Source organism: Eretmochelys imbricata, chromosome 4 (genome assembly GCF_965152235.1).
Source record: "Eretmochelys imbricata isolate rEreImb1 chromosome 4, rEreImb1.hap1, whole genome shotgun sequence".
In the NCBI taxonomy this organism is placed as follows: domain Eukaryota; kingdom Metazoa; phylum Chordata; order Testudines; family Cheloniidae; genus Eretmochelys; species Eretmochelys imbricata.
This window is the reverse complement of record NC_135575.1, coordinates 121,498,797-121,517,048: the sequence shown is the minus strand read 5'-3', so window position 1 is coordinate 121,517,048 and position 18,252 is coordinate 121,498,797. Positions and strand designations below refer to the sequence as shown.

The 18,252-nt window shown below is 42.5% G+C and overlaps 1 protein-coding gene across 1 annotated transcript in view; it reads right to left on the bottom strand.

Annotated features, from left to right (window-relative positions):
- The window catches only part of SORCS2 (sortilin related VPS10 domain containing receptor 2), an 838,677-nt gene extending 821,358 nt beyond the window's left edge, over positions 1–17,319 (bottom strand). The window contains exon 1 of the mRNA XM_077814654.1: positions 16,918–17,319. Within this exon, the coding sequence (XP_077670780.1) occupies positions 16,918–17,319 (402 nt within the window). The remainder of the gene's footprint in view (positions 1–16,917) is intronic.
- Between the last annotated feature and the right edge of the window lie 933 nt (positions 17,320–18,252).

The window sequence follows — 18,252 nt, the reverse complement described above, 5'->3', positions numbered from 1 at the left end:
TTTTTCAAATGAGGATTATAGAAGAAACCAAAATTTAGGAGCTAGATCTACAGCTGATGTAATTTAATATAGCTCCATTGAAGTCAATGGTACTAGGCTGATTTATACCAGCTGAGAATTCCCTGGGGCCTAGAGATAGATAGCCCACTAGATTGTCACACAGGAAAATGATTTAATTGCTGCCCTTCTAGCTCATTTTAAAACTGTAGAGGAAGAGCTAGATACCTTGTTAAAAAGATCATGAGACATTCCTAAATAAGAAAGGGCAAGAAGGTTTTCAAGTGACCTTTGCCCCCAGCCTTTCCCAAAACCCTTCGGGACAGACAGGCAACAGTCAGGCCTTTTAAAAAAAACAAAAACAAAAAAACCCACTAACTGGGCTTCAAATCACTGCCATGACTCTCCATTTGATCAGAAAGTTGGTGGGGTTGTTTATTTGTTTTTTTAAACATTTCCACCAACAGTTTGTACCGAACCAGCAAACCAAGCCTAATTATGCCACAGAAGCCTTCAGCTAACAAGCAGCAAAGCTTGTGTACATCAAAACAGCTTTCCCACACAGCACAAGGAAGGATCGACTATTTAAAGTCAAGCATTCAGACATCAAAGGTATCCATTTCTTAATGATTTAGAAAGGGCCAGACATTTGAATAATGTTAGGTAAACTTTCATAAATAAAAGATGAGACTTCACTTGTAATTAAGAGCATCTACCACTCATGTACCAAAAGACTAATGCCTTGAATTCAAGATTAATCCTCAAGCAGACAAGACTGTCCATTTAACTAGCATTAATCCAACTTCAGATAGCTGGAGAAAACATTCAGAACATATATCCCGTCTTTCCAATGAATGAATTATTGAAATATTTCTAAAAAAATGCTTCAGTACACAACAGCGAAAAGACACCAAGGTGACAGTTTTTCATGTATGTTTCACCCCCTGAAATAACAGTCGCTAACTCAAGCAACAATACATGTTCCTCACTAAGTCGGAACCTGCTACTAGATTTTAAGAGCAAATGAAAACAATAAGTTATTTTAACAATAGCACATAGCAGGGTGTGGCAATGCTTTTTAATGTCACCACAACCCTAATACGGCTTATTTGCTATTTTTAAGAGACTCCGCTGGAAATAAGATACCACTTTAATCAAACTATTTAGGGATCATTTTCAAGATTCTAAGCTCTGGCTACAATGTCTAATATTTCTACTGCTTAGAATATTCAGAAGCCAAAGCTCAAATCTGAACCCTTTTCAATTTGGGACATGAGTGGGTGTCACTCTGTCTGAAGTGTGAGTGCCAACCTCAGGGCAGACTGTTAAAAAGCAGGGCAGCCACCCCAAACTGATGGTATGTTCTATAACTAGATTTCACCAACCCAGAAACAAAATGTGAACTCCTGATATAACATAACAGTCTTACCACAGAGTCACAGACAGTCCTCTTGGGCATTCCAGTTTATCTTGCTACTCAGGCAAGCTGGACTTAGTGATAAATGATCACTTATACCAAAGATCACAAAATATTCAGGTTGCTCTCAGTTCCAAGAGACCAGTCACTTACCCCGGGTCAATTTGTACCTTAGATCTCACACCAAAGACCATGCTTATAGCCAATCCTGTACTAAACTAACTGAAGGTTTATTAGCAGTTTAAATCACGCAACATATATACACGAGTTACAGTCTATGGTTCCAAAAGGTAACAGAGTTATAGGGATCTGTCAGCACTGAACGTCTTTTAGGGCAGTGGATCTCAACCAGGGGTCCAGGGCCCCCTAGGGGGCTGCAAGCAGGTTTCCGGGGGTCTGCCAAGCAGGGCCAGCATGAGATTTGCTGGAGCCCAGGGCAGAAAGCCAAAACCCCACCACCTGGGGCTGAAGTCCGGGACTATAAGCAACTTAGCTTTGCAGGGCCCCCTGTGGCATTGGCCCTGGGCAATTGCCCTGCTTTCTACCCCCTAATGCTGGTCCTGGCTTTTATATGCAGAAAGCCAATTGTGGCACAGGTGGGCCGTGGAGATTTTATAGCATGTTGGGGGGGCCTTAGAAAGAAAAAGGTTGAGAACCCCTGTTTTAGGGCTAACCCAGGGACTTCTGCTTTTGTTTCCTAGCTCTCACCCTGTGAGAGTCCAAACAGCAAAAAGATGAAAACTTTTCAAGTCAGCTATTTTTATTTCCCTCTTCCAGAATTCAGGCTGATGGGACATGCTTCCTTGCGCATAGTATCTTCACAGGTGTGACAGAACCATTAGCCCAGTCTTTGTATTGTGATGCTTCACAATGGCCCACTTAGTTTTGATAGTCCTTCATGATGGGTGGGGGAACCCTCCTCCTGCCTGGATTCACAAGTTCAGAACAGGTTTCAGAGTAACAGCCGTGTTAGTCTGTATTCGCAAAAAGAAAAGGAGTCCTTGTGGCACCTTAGAGACTAACCAATTTATTTGAGCATGAGCTTTCGTGAGCTACAGCTCACTTCATCAGATGCATCTGATGAAGTGAGCTGTAGCTCACGAAAGCTCATGCTCAAATAAGTTCAGAACAGGCATGATCAAGCAAAACTTACATATTACCTTATAGCATAGAATACGGATATTAGAAGTAAAGGTTAATGCATCCAGCAACTTACAAGCATTTTATAGAGTCTAAACACATCTTTACAAATCTAATACCTATCTTGAACAATATTAACACACAGGTGAGTTAGTCTGGTTTCCAGGTATGAATTTGTCAGTGCTCAGCTGACACCTACCAGCTTATCAAGAGCTGGCACCTGATCTACCAGCATCACAAAGGGAATAGAATTCAAAACCCTGTGTCTAACCTCAAACCTACAATTTCAGAACCAGTTGGGGTCTATTTTCTGGTCTCTCCAGAATTAAAGTTTTCAAAAGACTTTGGCCCAAGGTGATAGAAACTTCACAATAACTTCACATGGGACCTGATCTTGCTACACAACCACAGATCCAGTGCCACCCCTCCCCCAATTAGATCTTAATACTCCTCCCTGAATCAACCTATTTCCTACTGCAGTCCTCACTTAAAATTCCTCATAATGAAAATACAGCATTTCTGCTTAATTGCATGAGTAGTTGCGTTGTTTTCCATAGCAAGATCAAATTCTTTCCCGGGATACACACCAAAGGCTCCCATTAATATCTGTTCCTTCACTCCTGCATTAATACAAATATAGCTTGTAAAAAAGGATACAGTCAACTTAAAATCAACCTTGTGTCTATGTTTTCTGCCTACTATTGTTACAAGTCACACAAGACTCCAATCCAGCCAAGACTTACTTAGCTATGAGCACATAAGTAGTCTCACTGACTTGAATGGCTGTATTTAAGCATGTGAAAATCATTGCAGGGACAGACCCTAAGATTGCTAGTCCAAAATCAAAAAGCTTTAACCAGTTTTGAAATAAAGGTTGCTAAATACTGAGATAGCTCTTCATCACATTATTTACAAAGATCAAGCACTGAATAGTTAAGGGTATCATAAATCCTGCACTGCCCCAGTAATAAGCAAATACACTATTCTTATCAAGTATTTAAAAAACCCAAATCACAATCTACTGGCTTTGATTAAAATAATAAAACAAAGAAAAGTTGCAAAAGTTAGACGTCAGAGCTTGACAGAGGCAAGTGAGTACTACCCAGATCATGCAGAGCACCATTCAGAAAAGATCAGCCTCTTTAGAGCTGTCACATTACCCTCCTCCCCATGCAAGAGGGCCAGGCTTGGTGAGGAGTGTAGCTACATGTGTGCTGCACCTGGTACAGGGTACTTCCTCCTCAGAATGGCTCTGTGACTGAGTGTCAAACTCTGCCTTTTCGTCTGTTCCAGGGGCAGTGCAAAACCATACTGCCCCTTGCTCAGAGCTGGTGGCAAAGATAAGATTGAGCCCTAAAAGATCAGTAATAGGCAAACATATCAACAATGAAAAGCTAACAGAGACCTGAATTTGAGACCTGCTGTGTCAGAACACACACTCTTCCATATACATACACATTCTCTGATGCTCATGTCTTTAAAATAAGATGTATGATTTACTGAATGGTGAGCTGGAGCTGGTTCACACGAACCGGTTGTTAAATTTCAAAGCCTGTTTAGAACCAGTTGTTAAAGGGCTGGGCAAACTGCGGCCCATGGGACCGTCCTGCCCGTCCCGGCTGGGCAGGCTCCCCTGTGAATTTTTACTCACCTGGCGGCACTCCGAGCCTTCGGCGGCAGGCCCTTCACTCGCTCTGAGCCTTTGGCGGCGGGTCCTTCAGTGCTGCCAAAGACCCGGAGCGACTGAAGAAACTGGTTCTTCAGCTTCTGGCAGCTCATCACTGGATTTATGCACCTGAAAAGTTTTCAGTTATTATAATTCAGCTCCTTAAGACAATGTCACTTTCATATTACATCAAAGCATTTTAATTCTACCAATCTCCTTCAGTGCATAAACTGCAGGGACTGCACAACAACTGCTGATATCAGTGCAACAACTTACCTACAGACATACTATATGGCCTTAGTAATTTGTTTTCATTTAGTGGCATCAGCTGCATTTGCTGCTTTTAACTTCACCTTTGCAAGGCTCAGTTACAGCCATGTGAGCAGCTTAGCCTGAATGTTGAGCTGCAGAGTGCCCAATCGTGACAACTCCACATACATTTGCTGTCTGTACTCTCTGCAGCTCACATTTGTTTTTCAAAGACGTGTCATTCATTTTAATTCTTCCAGATGTATTCTTATTCAATAGCTGCACTACGTCACAGCCTGTAAATATTTAATTTCATGGGGAAACAGATTTGGTACCAATAGGTTGCAACAAAAAAATAATGAGGAATGCTTTGCAAAAAGTCATATCGGTATGAGGCCTCAGATGGAGTACAGTGTCCAATTCTGGGCATCACACTTCAGCAAAAAGGTGGATAAATTGGAGAGAGTGCAGAGAAGTGCAACAAAAATGAAAAAAAGGATTAGAAAACCTGGCCTATGAGGAAAGGTTAAAAAACTATTGAGTCTTGAGAAAAGAAGACTGAGTGGGGACGGGACCTGAGAATAGTCTTCAAATATGTTAAGGGCTGTTATAAAGAGGACTGTGATCAATTGTTCTCTATGTCCACTGAAGGAGTAGGACACAAAGTAATAGCCTTAATCTGCAGCAAGGAAGGTTTAGGTTAGATATTAAGAAAACCTGACTATAAGGGTAGTTAAACTCTGGAATAGGCTTCCAAGAGAGGAGGTGGAATCCCCCTCCTTGGAGGTTTTTAAGAAAAGATTGGACAAATACCTGTCAGGGATGGTCTAGGTTACTTGGTCCTGCCTCCACGCAGGGGGCTGAACTTGATGACTTCTCGAGGTTCATTCCAGTCCTACATTTCTATTCTTGTGTCATATGAATTATAAGTATCCACTAGTATCTGAACTAAATTCAGGTAACAAAATCCATAGTGATATCTGGGATTATGGCAATATTCATAGTTCCCCACAGAGCCTCATTTGCATATTAAACATAATATTTAAGAGTTTTTATTAAACTGGGGTGAGTGAGGTTGGATGACTCCACGGCACAGATACCACGGTGGGGGGGGGGGATATATAAATAGTTAGATTAGGGTGGTACAGACAGAGAGATAGATTACACAGCTGGATGACTGGTAATGGGATATAGAGCTTTTCATTTCCAAAGTGATCAATCAAATCCACCCAGGGAGGTGATGACTGAAAGCTGTTACCCTCCATGGTAAGGATGTCAAACATCCGACCACAGGCCAGATTCAAACCACAGGAGATGTTTATGTAGATTGTGCTGAATCTCATCTTTCAATTTTTAAAAAAAATTTTCTGCCTCTGAAGCCACAAGGGTCTAATCTTCCAAATGGGAGCCTCGTGGAGCCAAGGCAGTGACATCTATCTGAGTCTACAGACAGCGTGAAACAAGGACTAAGAGGGATGAGCATAGCTCTGGTTGCTCCACTGTCTGCTTCCTTGCCAGATGGTGGGAGCACCAAAGAGAGCAGGATCAGATCTCAAGTCTCTTTGCCAGTGCTGACTCCCCTCCCCTACACAGCCACTCAGACCAACCCAGGGGAGGAGAAGGAGAGAAGCTCAGAGCCAACAGCAAGTTATGACTCCCTGATTCTCTATCACAGCCATGACAGATGAAAGAACAGGCTTCTCTAATTAGCTTCTCTAATTCTTACCGGCTAGTTATGGTACACCAGGGACAATACCCCCACTGGTGACTGCAGGAATGCAGCTCCCTCTTTGAACCCATTGTACCTTCTGAAGCTGAGGGATTCCCAACCGGAACTTGTGGGTGGTTTCTGCTCCCTTCAAGCTGCCTGAGCCAGAAAGTGGGGGCAGAACAGAGCAGAGAATCTGCCCCAACCTGTTTCTTGTAGCCCCTTGACTGGGTTGAAATCATGTATTTGGCCTGCAGGCTGAAAAAGATGGGACACTGTTTTAGAGGGACTTCCAGAGACCTACAAAAGTTTACCAGTTGCTCTAAAATAAGAGCTGCAACTTGGATAAACTCCCAACCACTCTACTGGGCAGTCCAGCCCAGGTGACAGGATTCCATGTGAGCACTCACACAGCTGCCTGCTTTATTCTAACCCCCAGGGATACAGAAATATACAAGAATCCTGATCAGGTGTTTCTCATTTATTAATACCCCTGTTGTTCACAGAATGAGAAGACAGAGGATGAGAGAAGTGATGTACACATGCAGATCCACAAACCAAAGAACAGCTGTCAGGTCTAATTTTAGGTTTCCCACCCTTGACAGTGTCTTTTAAAGTAGTTAGAAAGATTGCACAGATGGAAAATTCAGGCTGCAAACAGTCAGTATCTGGGATATAGGTGAATCCAAGGCAGCATGTAGATCCACAAAAGGAACAAATACAGACATTCAGAACACTTCTTGTCTACCACAGAAGGCCAACACTAAGATTTAATGAGCACTGCTTATTAGTTTTGTGTGAGAGACCCACAAACAACTCCAATCCTGCAAGAGGAACAACTGATAAGCGCACTCCCAGGGAGCCAGATACTGAAGAATATCTTATAGAGCTAGACACCTGGAAGATCTAGTGACAGCCTACAATCCCCTGGTGCAATCATGTTTGCGACAAAGAAACCAATACTTCTTCAAAACTGGTCATGTTGAAAAAGGTGAAACACCGCCCCAAGCTGAAAGTGCAGTTTCAATGTATTCCTGCTGACCCTTTAACTTCACTCCCTTGAGCATCCGCCTTTCAGGAACGATGGTTGTTGGAGGCAAGTGTGGGTATGCATTAATCATAAACAGGCTATTCTCCAGTAGCTGAGAAAATCAACTCCTTTATGCAGTAGCTTAATGAGAGAGTCTAGGGAGAGGGAAGTTTCACATAGCCCGAGCTGAAGGGTGGAACAGCTCAATTCTCAATCAGCATCACCATTATTTATTTGGATTACAGTAGCATCTAGAGCCCCAGTCGAGGGTCAGGGCCCCATTGTACTAGATCTTGTACAAACAGAAAAAGACAATCCCTTCTCCACAACTCTTACACGTTGGGGAGGGAAGACAAGTAACAACAACAACATGAGCACGTTTTTGCATGGACTAGTACTGCACACAGAGTAGCTTGCCACCTGCCTTGCCTACACACATTAGCCCAAGGGTGATACAAAACATGCATCCTGTCACCACTGGTCACCCTTCTGCTTTCGAGCAGCTGGGAATGGGAGACTGGACTTCTACAGCATTGGCCATAGAGCTGGGAGGAAAATGCTTTTCCCATCCAGCATAAATTTAATATTATAAAAACAAAAACACTTCCCATCCCAAATCAGGACAAAAAGTAAAAAAAAAATATATTAAATTTTTTTGGAAATCCTTTTTTTTTATTCAGGTCAGCTGAAACATTTTGATAATTTTGACTCAACTTTTTAAAGTTTAAATTTAGTAGATATTGAAGCAGTCATTTGGACTCAAAAAAGAAATTGTTCATTTTGAAAATGTCATCAAAACATCCCTGGTTGACAATTTTGAAACTTGTTTTCCAATAATTTTTCAAACTGTAAATTTTGTTGAAATCAACCCTGTTTTGCAAACTGTTGTGAGTTTGATGAATTGACATTTTTGACCCAAAAAACACCCAAACAGTACATTGAAAAATTCCTGCCCAGCTCCAATTGTCCATGTAGCTCAACCATCTGGCACGTGCTTAAAAAAGGAAGACATAAGAGAGACAGATCTCAGGGGAAATGGGCAGGGACATGTATAAATTGTTAATTTATGATTCCATCTAAAAGAACAAAATATTAACAAACAATGTCATTTTAAACAATGCATAAAAATGAGCTTTAACCCTTTGGAATTTAAGTACTGGCCAAATTTATCAAAGTACTTTTAAATTCTCATTATGAAAAAAATGAATCACAGTTTACTAACAAAGACTTTTCTACAGTTTTATTTTTGGAGGACCTGGGGTAATGAAGAAAGAGAAACTGGAGGAAATTCAGAAAAGAACTATTCTCTCTCTCTGTCTGTGTTTATAATAATGGTACCTAGGTACCATGATTAGAGAGCTGGCAAGTCTGTTTCAAGAAGGAAGATTTAAGTGAGTTTTACTTAATGAAACAATGACTAAAGTGAAAACATGATTACTGTTTAGAAGAATCGGAAGAATATGAAGACTAAGAAGGAAGGAAAATTATTCTAGGTGGTGTAATGGAGTAACTGGGAATAATCAGACAAAATAAGAAGAGAAAAATTTAGGTTGAATTACCAAAAAAAAACCCAAAAACCCCACTGTCCTAACAGCAAAAACTCAGACTTTTGAATAATCTGCCTACAGATGTGAACAGAAGCCCAGTCACTTAAGATATCGGCTGAACTAAGCGCTACAAGATCCACTCATGGGAACAAGCATGCATTAGTAGTAGGGTAGACTAAATGACCTAATAGAATTTTTCCAACTCTAATTTCTAGGATTCTGCAATTTTAGTGCATTATGAAGTAGTTGCAAGAAAACTAAAAATTGCCAAGGCTATAGAAAATCTAATTTATTTTAGGTACATAAATGGCTTCCACTACCATAGTATCTGAGCACCTCACAATCTTTAATGCATTTATTGATTCTTCCAACAATCCCATGAGGTAGGAAAGTACCATTATCCCCATTTTACTGGTAGGGAGCTGAGGCAGAAAGAGACTAAGTGGCTTTCCCAAGGTCACACAGGAAGTCTGTGGTGAAGCAGGGAATTGAACTGAGTCTCAGGTTAGCGTCCTAAACATTGGATCATATGTCTTACTCCTTCTTAATGTCCTTCAGAATTCTGATTAACTTTCACCAGGTGAATTTGCAGTCAATGGCCCTAATCCTTAATACTGGTAAACATGTGAAGAACTTCGCTCACGTGAGTGATTCTGTTGAAGACAGTAGAGCTACAGCTGTTAATACCATTACAGTGTGCTTAAGGGTCTGCATGATCATGGCCAAAGTCCTTCCACTGCACTCCATGCATTGCTGAATCAGTCAAAGATACACACTACTGCCAAAAACAGTATGGCATTTTGCACACTGTATATTTTATATATATATATAAAATATTGTTTCTAGCTATGACTATTATTAAAATTTACATAGACATGAATATCACAATACAACATAATTCTAATAATAAACTCATCAATAACAAATGTATCTATTTAGGAAAACTTTCAAATGAGTTTGCAACATGTGTCAACGTGTTTACATATCAATGTGTAAAAGGAGGATCTGTTTGTGCAGATGCCAGGTTTACGTTACACAATCTCTACGCACCAATGCCTACTGCACATGAAAGTCTCATTTCTTCTACCCAGTGAGTGTATGAAGGATTAAATTGTAGACTGCAAGATTGCTCTTTGAGGCAGGAAGCATCTTTCTGTCTATATTTGTACAGTGCCTAGCACAATAGAGTCTTGTTCTAGGACTGGAGTTCCTAGGTGCTACCCAATGCAAATAATATAATAAGAACTGAGGAACCAGTAGGATCGCTTAACAGTTCATTCTAGACATTCACGTTATTTAAAGGTGTCAACTGAAAGTGCCTATTCATAAGGGACAGTCCCTGTTCTTCAGTAAAATAATCATTTCCCCTACTTCTTCCTTCCAAAAGATTCTCCTACTCACTGAATATAGTAGCATTAAAAGGAGTTTTCTCATTTCCCTCTCCAAATGTCTCTATTTATAGGTTTCTAGTATTGTCAAGTCTGTGAAGGGTAGTGTCTGAAATTTCCACTTCAGGATATATTCCTGATGCCAAAAACCTAGATACTTCTCCAATGAGATATTATAAATCCCGGTTTGGTTTATCCATGCACACACTGTGTGTCTGCAGTATTAGAGATATTACATCTTTATTATTAGTTGCTACATTTCTTTTACCTCCATTTTCATTTCCCCCTACCCTCCTCCAAGCACCTTGCCTCTGGCCATAGCAGTAGGGAGGTACTTCTTTACATTCTGCTCCTCTCCTTGATGAATCAGGTCTGAAATGTATTATATCCTTCCCACACACACAAAAAAAAAGGGTTGGCGCACACATTTAATTATGAATGTATGGGTCAATTTCAGGAGTCTGCTTGGGAGGTGCTGGGGCTGGGTTGTCTGTGTCTACAGAGGTGCTGCCCCCTACCTTCACTTGATGAAATTGTTGAGATACAGAGAACATCCAAAAGAAGGAAAAAACGGTAAAATGGAGGAAAAAATAATACAAACTACAAAGTTTATGTTTTGTTTTATCATTATATTAAACTTGGAAAAAAGCTCAGTGCTTTTGGTGTAAGATTCTGCAAATCCTTTCAGAATAACTTTGTTTTTATTTTCACCAACACCTCAAAGAATCTTTAAAAAAAAAAAAATCCTCCCTGTGGGGAACTTGCCTTGCAGTCTGCAATACATCTGTCATTTATTAAGTCCGGGAAGTCAGGATTTTTGACTATGTTCTCTTTTTTGTCCCATAAGCAATAATCTGGCCACTCATGATAAAGAGAGCCAAAAATCACCAAGATGGAGTGCTGCTTAGTTTGGATGAATAGTTACATTCACAGTTACAGATTTTGCTACAGGAATATTGAAGTCAATCTTCTTTATGGATTCCAACAGCACAATTTATTGCAAATTGAACAAAACAGTAAACCAATTAAATAAAATATCTGCCAAAAGAATACATTTAGTGGTCACTGGATTGTATAAATCATATGTGGTGAAACTGCATTGCAAAAAGTAACATTTTTAAATTAAGCAAAATACTTGTTTATCAAATAATGAAAAATCTGGATTAACCGGGCTGTTAAAGTAGATAAATTCCTATGTATACATAACTACTGTAACTACTGTCTATATACACAACAGACCTTTCTTTCTTTGATAAACTACTAAATGCTGGATCTTTTTAAAGGTATATAAATGCATTTACTGTATCCCTGTGCTACACATTTATGAGGGCTACATAGGACCAAGACACCAACCTACTGGGCAAATGAGTGACTGCACAGACTTAATATTGTCAAGCAAACAAAAAAGGAAGTACAGACACTGTGAAACTGAAGACTTAAGAACTAGTTGGCTGAAGTCCTGTTCACAACACTTTAGCAGCCTGCACACATCATCCAAGATCATATCTGAATATAAGATTCATTCTTCAAGTATTTCTCTTAATTTTGATTTTTTTTAAAACACAAGTGAACACTAAGGTAAAATAGATATTCCCTATGGGAGTCAGTAAGAGTCCAATACTGTGAAGAAACTGTTTACTTTGTAATCACAGAACACTGAATGGCTTTAAGTTCTCTACTTCTAAAGAACAATTGTTTGTTTAAAGCTTTTCACTAAAAATAATATTCCCCTAAATCAGATAAGAATACTGTATCCCTAGTAAACTTTAAAAGCTGCATATTACATTTAGCACAGCATAATGATGATTTGTGCAAACTGTAAATATTGTGATATATACCCTGATAGAAAAAGTATTGTTACTTTATCAGATAAGTGATTACCAATCAATAACTCTTGTGGATGTTAACGGCACATTGTGCAACCCAGCAGTCAAGCCTCCAATTTATGATTTTTTTAGGACAGGTTAGGAAATTAGTTCCACTTACAAAAACTTTTGTTTGGAAGTACAAGTGCAAGACAGATCTCCTTGCACTTTTGAAGCAACAGGGGAAGGGGAAGTGCAAACATCGACTGTAGGAATGAACTAACCAGCTAAGCTACTGACATTAAAAGTACCAACTTTGCAAGGCTTGCATCCCCAACAATGTTTTTGACTAGACAGACTACTGTCAGAAAAGGTCAGGGACAAGCTTACTGTTTATGGAATTTATAAATAATTAATTCTTCAGCATACAAAACAAAGTAATGAGGACACAAAACGGGAAGCAATTTACATGGCTCCCTATATTAACAGAATGAGGAAGTGTTCAGTGATCTTCCTAGACATTCAAGCTCACTTTACAACCATTGCAACTGTATACACCCTCTGCTATCAAACCCAACATTTCTTTAATTCTGAAAAATTACTACACTAAGATAGGATAACAAAAGTACACAGCAGAGTTCTAAAGCAGAGAAAAGAGGAGGAAAGGATAAATTTAATTTATGGCCTCCTCATGCAACTACAAATTAAGCACTTCCTTTGAAACACAGTAGGATTTACAAGATGAACACAGAGCTTTTTAAAATTTATTTACATCAAGCAGTCTAAGCCCTTTCCAAGTTTGTTTATTTGTCCTTGATCCACACATGAGTGTTCCATGGCAGTGCTTTCAATGAAATACTCATGCAGGTGAACAACCTTCTGAGAAACAGCTGCCCACTCACCATTTATGATTATTTGTCTCTCCGTCAGGGAGCTCCAGGGAATAATCCTACTGTGTGTTTCTCCTTTATTTTACAAGGCAAGGTGTTTAACAGGCTATATGGTTGTCTAGAGCTCATTGCTGCCAAATTTTCAACCACCACTACTGTAAAGTATGAGAGAACTAGTTTAGCTCCTGATCCTACAAAGTGCTGAGTGCCTCCAAAGAAGTTCCCACCATCCTCAGGCATAGGTTCAGGAACAAGGGGTGCAGGGAGTGCTGCCACACCCTCTTGCTTGAAGTATTAACAACAAGGTTTCCGCCTTCAGCACCCCCAGTATAAAAATTGTTCCAGCACCATTGTCCTCAGATTACATCCACACTGCAGCTGGGAGGTGTGATTCCCAATGCAGGTAGGCAGACTCACACTAGCTCTGCTGGAACTAGCATGCTAAAAATAGCGGCATGGGTGGCGGTTCATGCTAGCCACCTGAATCCAAGCCTGCTCAGCACCTCACAAGGAGGCGCAAGGCCTGATCTGAAGTCCACTGTTACCAATGGGAATCTTTCCATTGATTTCAGTGCGCTTTGGATCAGGCCCTCAGTAGCTTCTGGCTCCATCCTTCCCTACTGAGGTCGAGGGGAGTTATGACATTATTACAATGGTGAAAGATAAGGCACAAAGTTGGCAACCATTTCTATTAATTTTTTCTCTTAGATTATTGTTCCTTGCTCCAAACACTTATCAGAAGTTAATCAAAAGTTCCTCCTGCTTTCTAACATGGATGTAGGGCCTGAACCAGAGCCCATTGAAGTCTCCCACAGACTTCAATGGATTGTAAATCAGGTCCTTAGTTAAATTCAATAGGGTTTTTTCTTGCCTGTGGTATTTAAACTCACAACTGAATGAAGAACAGCGATATTTGCTTGTATCATTTTCATCTCATCCTCACTGCATGAACTTGACACACTTCTTCCACTTTTCTCAGACAGACTAGTTCTGTACCTTCTTTGCAATCCTCAGATCACTTCTTTGTAGCAGCTTTTGGTTCCTCATTGCTTTATCCACTCATATTCTACAACACAACCAACCAAACATGTTAGCAGACAAGTCTAATGAATCAGGGGGGATGAAAATTCCTGCCACCTACATATTTTTTAAAAGCATGCTAAGCAAACAAACTAGGTGCTCAGGTGTGTGGTAATGGGATAGAAAGCCTTTCACCTCCAGGTCATTGGTCCAGCCCACTATGGGACAGTCCAGCTGATAGCAGGCACGCTGAACAGCATGATTTTGAAATAACACAGCACAACTAAACATTTTTGTCTCTGAATTAGTAAACACAGTAGCAAACATCTATTTGCACTAATGATGTGGAGTCCCGCCACACATTAATGAATTTAGTAAACTAATAAGTGCACAAACAATAAAAGAATAAGATAATGCATCAAATTTATTCCATTCTGACAGTGTCATGTATTTTTGCTACTGAGGAAACTACTTCATCATATACTAGTACACACATTGTAGAATATCGTGAAAAAATAACGAAATCTTAGCAATACAAGCTAACACTGCAGCATCTGCTATTAAATATTTGCAGAGAGATGGGGAGAGACCACTAGTTTTAAGTGTGTGGATTAGCAAGGTATTTGTTTGAGAGCACAGAGTACTGTGCATGAACGCCGTTACATTTTTTGTACATAAAAATCTGAACTCGAGCCAAATTTTTTAATAGTGATCTTTTCAAGAAAGAAAAATAGCCCTAACAGCCTGCCAGCACTGCCCATGAAAAGAAATGGCATTATTCTGAAAGCAGAAACAGGGAAAGGACAAAACTAGAGAAATATGCCAATGATTTGCAATACTTTCTATGAAAAGAAAATGGCCATCAGTTCACATTTCCCTCCTAAGTAAATCAGAAACTAGGCATCAAGCTTTATGATGCTGACTCCAACTCTGACACACGAAAATATCCGATTATATAATAAGCATTAACACAAGCAGCCAGCCTGCTCACAGGACAGCTCTTGTTCTTGTGCGACCCACTAGCAGAGATAGCACAAAGTGGATTGGACAACCCGAAGGGGAAGATGCTAATCCATACATTTATGGGAAACACAGTGCATGCTTGCTGAACGGAGTCAAGTGTAAATGAACACTATGCATAATTTGCAAAGCTCACGTTCAAACAAAGGCGAGGATCTCAGCTAATCTACAATGAAATAAAGCAGAGATTTTCCAGAAATGCTAAAAATCTTCAGGAGAAAATCATTCTAGATTTTTCATAACAAGATTTCACCGCCTATGTGGTTATATAGACATTACACAATGCCTGGTGCTGTGTAATATTTACCTATGCTACACAATGTTATGAAATAATGTCTTACTGTAGGATAAATTCAAAAGCAGCAAATCCCAGAAACCATCTGTTCAAATATATACCCATCATCTGTGGATATAGAGGAAATAAAGATGAGATTGAATATTAGTTAAAAACAGATAATGGGCTAAATTAATGGAATTATCCCAGCAGAGAAGTTGGCCTTATATAATTAGTTAAATTTAATTACAAGGTCACACACTGCTTTAACTGTGACAAAGTTCTGAAACTTGGTGTACAGTACCTACAAAAAAGCACCAGTGTCAGCAAAATATTTTTATAAAACTTCAATCAGTACATAGGAAGCCAGTTTGTTAGAAGATTCAAAAAGGAGCAAGTACAATGAAGTATAATGGATACAGTAAAATAAAAGTTTCACCATTCATTTACACCATAGGACAGAATGGGTCCCGTGGGTTTCTGAGCAGAGAGATCAAGGCACCTGACTCCATAAACTCTATGCATTTTTGACCAAATCAAACAGCAGAGCCTCCATTTGTGTGCGACTTGCACAGGTGAGACCAGACCAGGGTCAGCTGCTGCAGGGAGCGACGGAGCGCCGTTTTCAGCGGCATGAAAGGGTCTTTGGGTTTGGGGGCTGACAAAAGATAACGTGCAACTGTGAAATGAGACAGAATAGCAGGGTCATGGGAAGGAAAGCTGGAAAGCTGAGTGGGTGCGTACGCCCTAGATGGAAGTGTTCAAACGGGAGCCTCCCCACCACCCGTGCCCTCTGCCCAAGGGCGCGTTAGCAGGCCCAAGAATGAAGCTCAAACTGAGACCGATGACCCGGCGCTACTGTTTTACAACCAAGTGCCTCCGCTGCGTTTTTTTACCCTCTCGGGCCTTTTAGCACACGGGCCAGGGATTAAAAGCAGGCGATTGATTTGAGGTGAATCGATTGAGCCGCGACAATTTAATCTGGCACTTTTATGAAGGGCTGGAGGGGATAATCCTCTGGCCGCTGCTCTCTCCCTCCCCATCACACGGGGCGGGTGTGACCGGCCACTAGGCGTCTGCTGGAGCTGCCGACAGCCGCCCGAGGATAAGAAACCGAGATAACTTTCCATCTCTCGGGCCCGATCCTCCCGCCAAGTCACCCCCAACCTGCCCCTTAGCCCCAGCGGCCAATGCAGCCTGAGCAGCGTCTCGGGCCAGAGGAGGCAGCCCGAGCCCGGGAGACCTGCCCCAGGTGCAGTCCCACCCCCCCAACCCCTTTCTCCATCTATGTGCGGGATGCACGCTGCAAACTTTCCAAACTTTCTGGGGAAGTCGTTCAACCGGGGTGGGACTTGCTGCTGCCGCTGCCCCTGGTCACATCTCTCTTCCTCCCGGCCTCCCCCAAAGGGCGACCCTCTTTCCTCCCCTGCCGGAGTACCGGCGTGTGGCCAAGGAGGAGGAGACCAGTTTCCGCCCTGGACCTGCCTGAGCCCTAGCCTGGGATGCACTTGTCACCCGCCGCCGCCAGCCACGCAAGCAAAGGGCTGCTTTGCTGCACCGACTCCGGAACGCCAGGCCCCCCGGCAAGGCTCCCCCAGGCAGCGGGGTGGGGAAGGGAACAGCTACCGTAATACAGCGCGGAGGGCTGGGGCCATATAACGCAGGGGCGGCAGGGGCTGGGCTCTCAGCTGGGGGGGCGGGCGGGACGGGACGATGCCCCCACCCGCGGGCTGGATGGCTTTGACTGGGGAGGGGCCCCTACTTACACTGCTGTTCTCGCCAGTCCAGTGCACCATCGCCTGGTTGTGAGACGCGTCCCCTTTGAGCACGAAGGAGGTGCTGATCAGAGAGACCTGCTCCCTGGCCGGGCGGGAGGAGGTGGAGGATGCTCTCCTGGAGCGACTCCCCGCAGCAGCCCCCACGCCTTCGCCAGCGCGCCCCAGCTCACTCGCCTCCTCCCGGCCGCCGCCGCCGCCGCCGCCGGGGCGGAACAGCAGCTCCCGCGGGTTCCTGCTTGCCCGGGTCACCCAGCTGGAGCTCCGGCCGCCCCGCTGCTCCGAGGGGCGCGCAGCCCAGCAGGCACCGAGCAGCAGCAGCAGCAGCGCCAGGCTAGGGGCTGTCCTGGGGAGGGTCCCTGTTGCAGGCACGAGTGGCCCCCTTTGCGCCATGCTCGCCTTCGGATGTGCTAGTGACAGGCTGGGATGTGAATGTGAGACAGATACACAGCCTCCGGAGGGGGGAGGGAGGGGAGGGAGGCAGGGTTTGTAACCAAAGCGAGGGTTTACACTGGAAACAACGTGCTCGGGACTCCGCTCCCAGCCAAGGAGAGGCGCCGCCATCTGCTGGCTCCTCTCTGAAGCCCAAGGCGCAGGCAGCCGGAGAGAAGCAGAGCCCAGCACAGCTGCACATAATGTTACTGGGAAGGCTGGGTCCCGGTCCCGGTCCCACTCCCACCCCCACCCCTAGACTTCCTGGGCGATCATTCGTGGCCCTGGGTTGGAGGCCGCTCCCTGCTGCTAATAATGGACATCTGGATGACAGGAGCAGCGCAGCTGGCTGTTACAGCCTGCCTTGCAAAATCTAAACTCCTGCAGTTCGTGAATGTTCTTTGTGTATGAATGCGCACCAGAAGTGAAAACAACCACTCCAAGCTATCCCAAGTTACTCCATCCTCTGGGCTTCAGAGTGTGTCTAGGGCCCAGCCTCTGTCTTTTCTTTTAGAGGGTAGATTCTTTTGTCACATGAACTGTCCTTCTTGTGGCACCTTAGAGACTAACCAATTTATTTGAGCATAAGCTTTCGTGAGCTACAATGAATGCATCCGATGAAGTGAGCTGTAGCTCACCAAAGTTTATGCTCAAATAAATTGGTTAGTCTCTAAGGTGCCACAAGTACTCCTTTTCTTTTTACGAATACAGACTAACGCGGCTGCTACTCTGAAACCTGTCCTTCTTGTAAAAAGAAAAGGAGTACTTGTGGCACGTTAGAGACTAACTAATTTATTTGAGCATAAGCTTTCGTGAGCTAGTCTCTAAGGTGCCACAAGTACTCCTTTTCTTTTTGCGAATACAGACTAACATGGCTGTTACTCTGAAACCTGT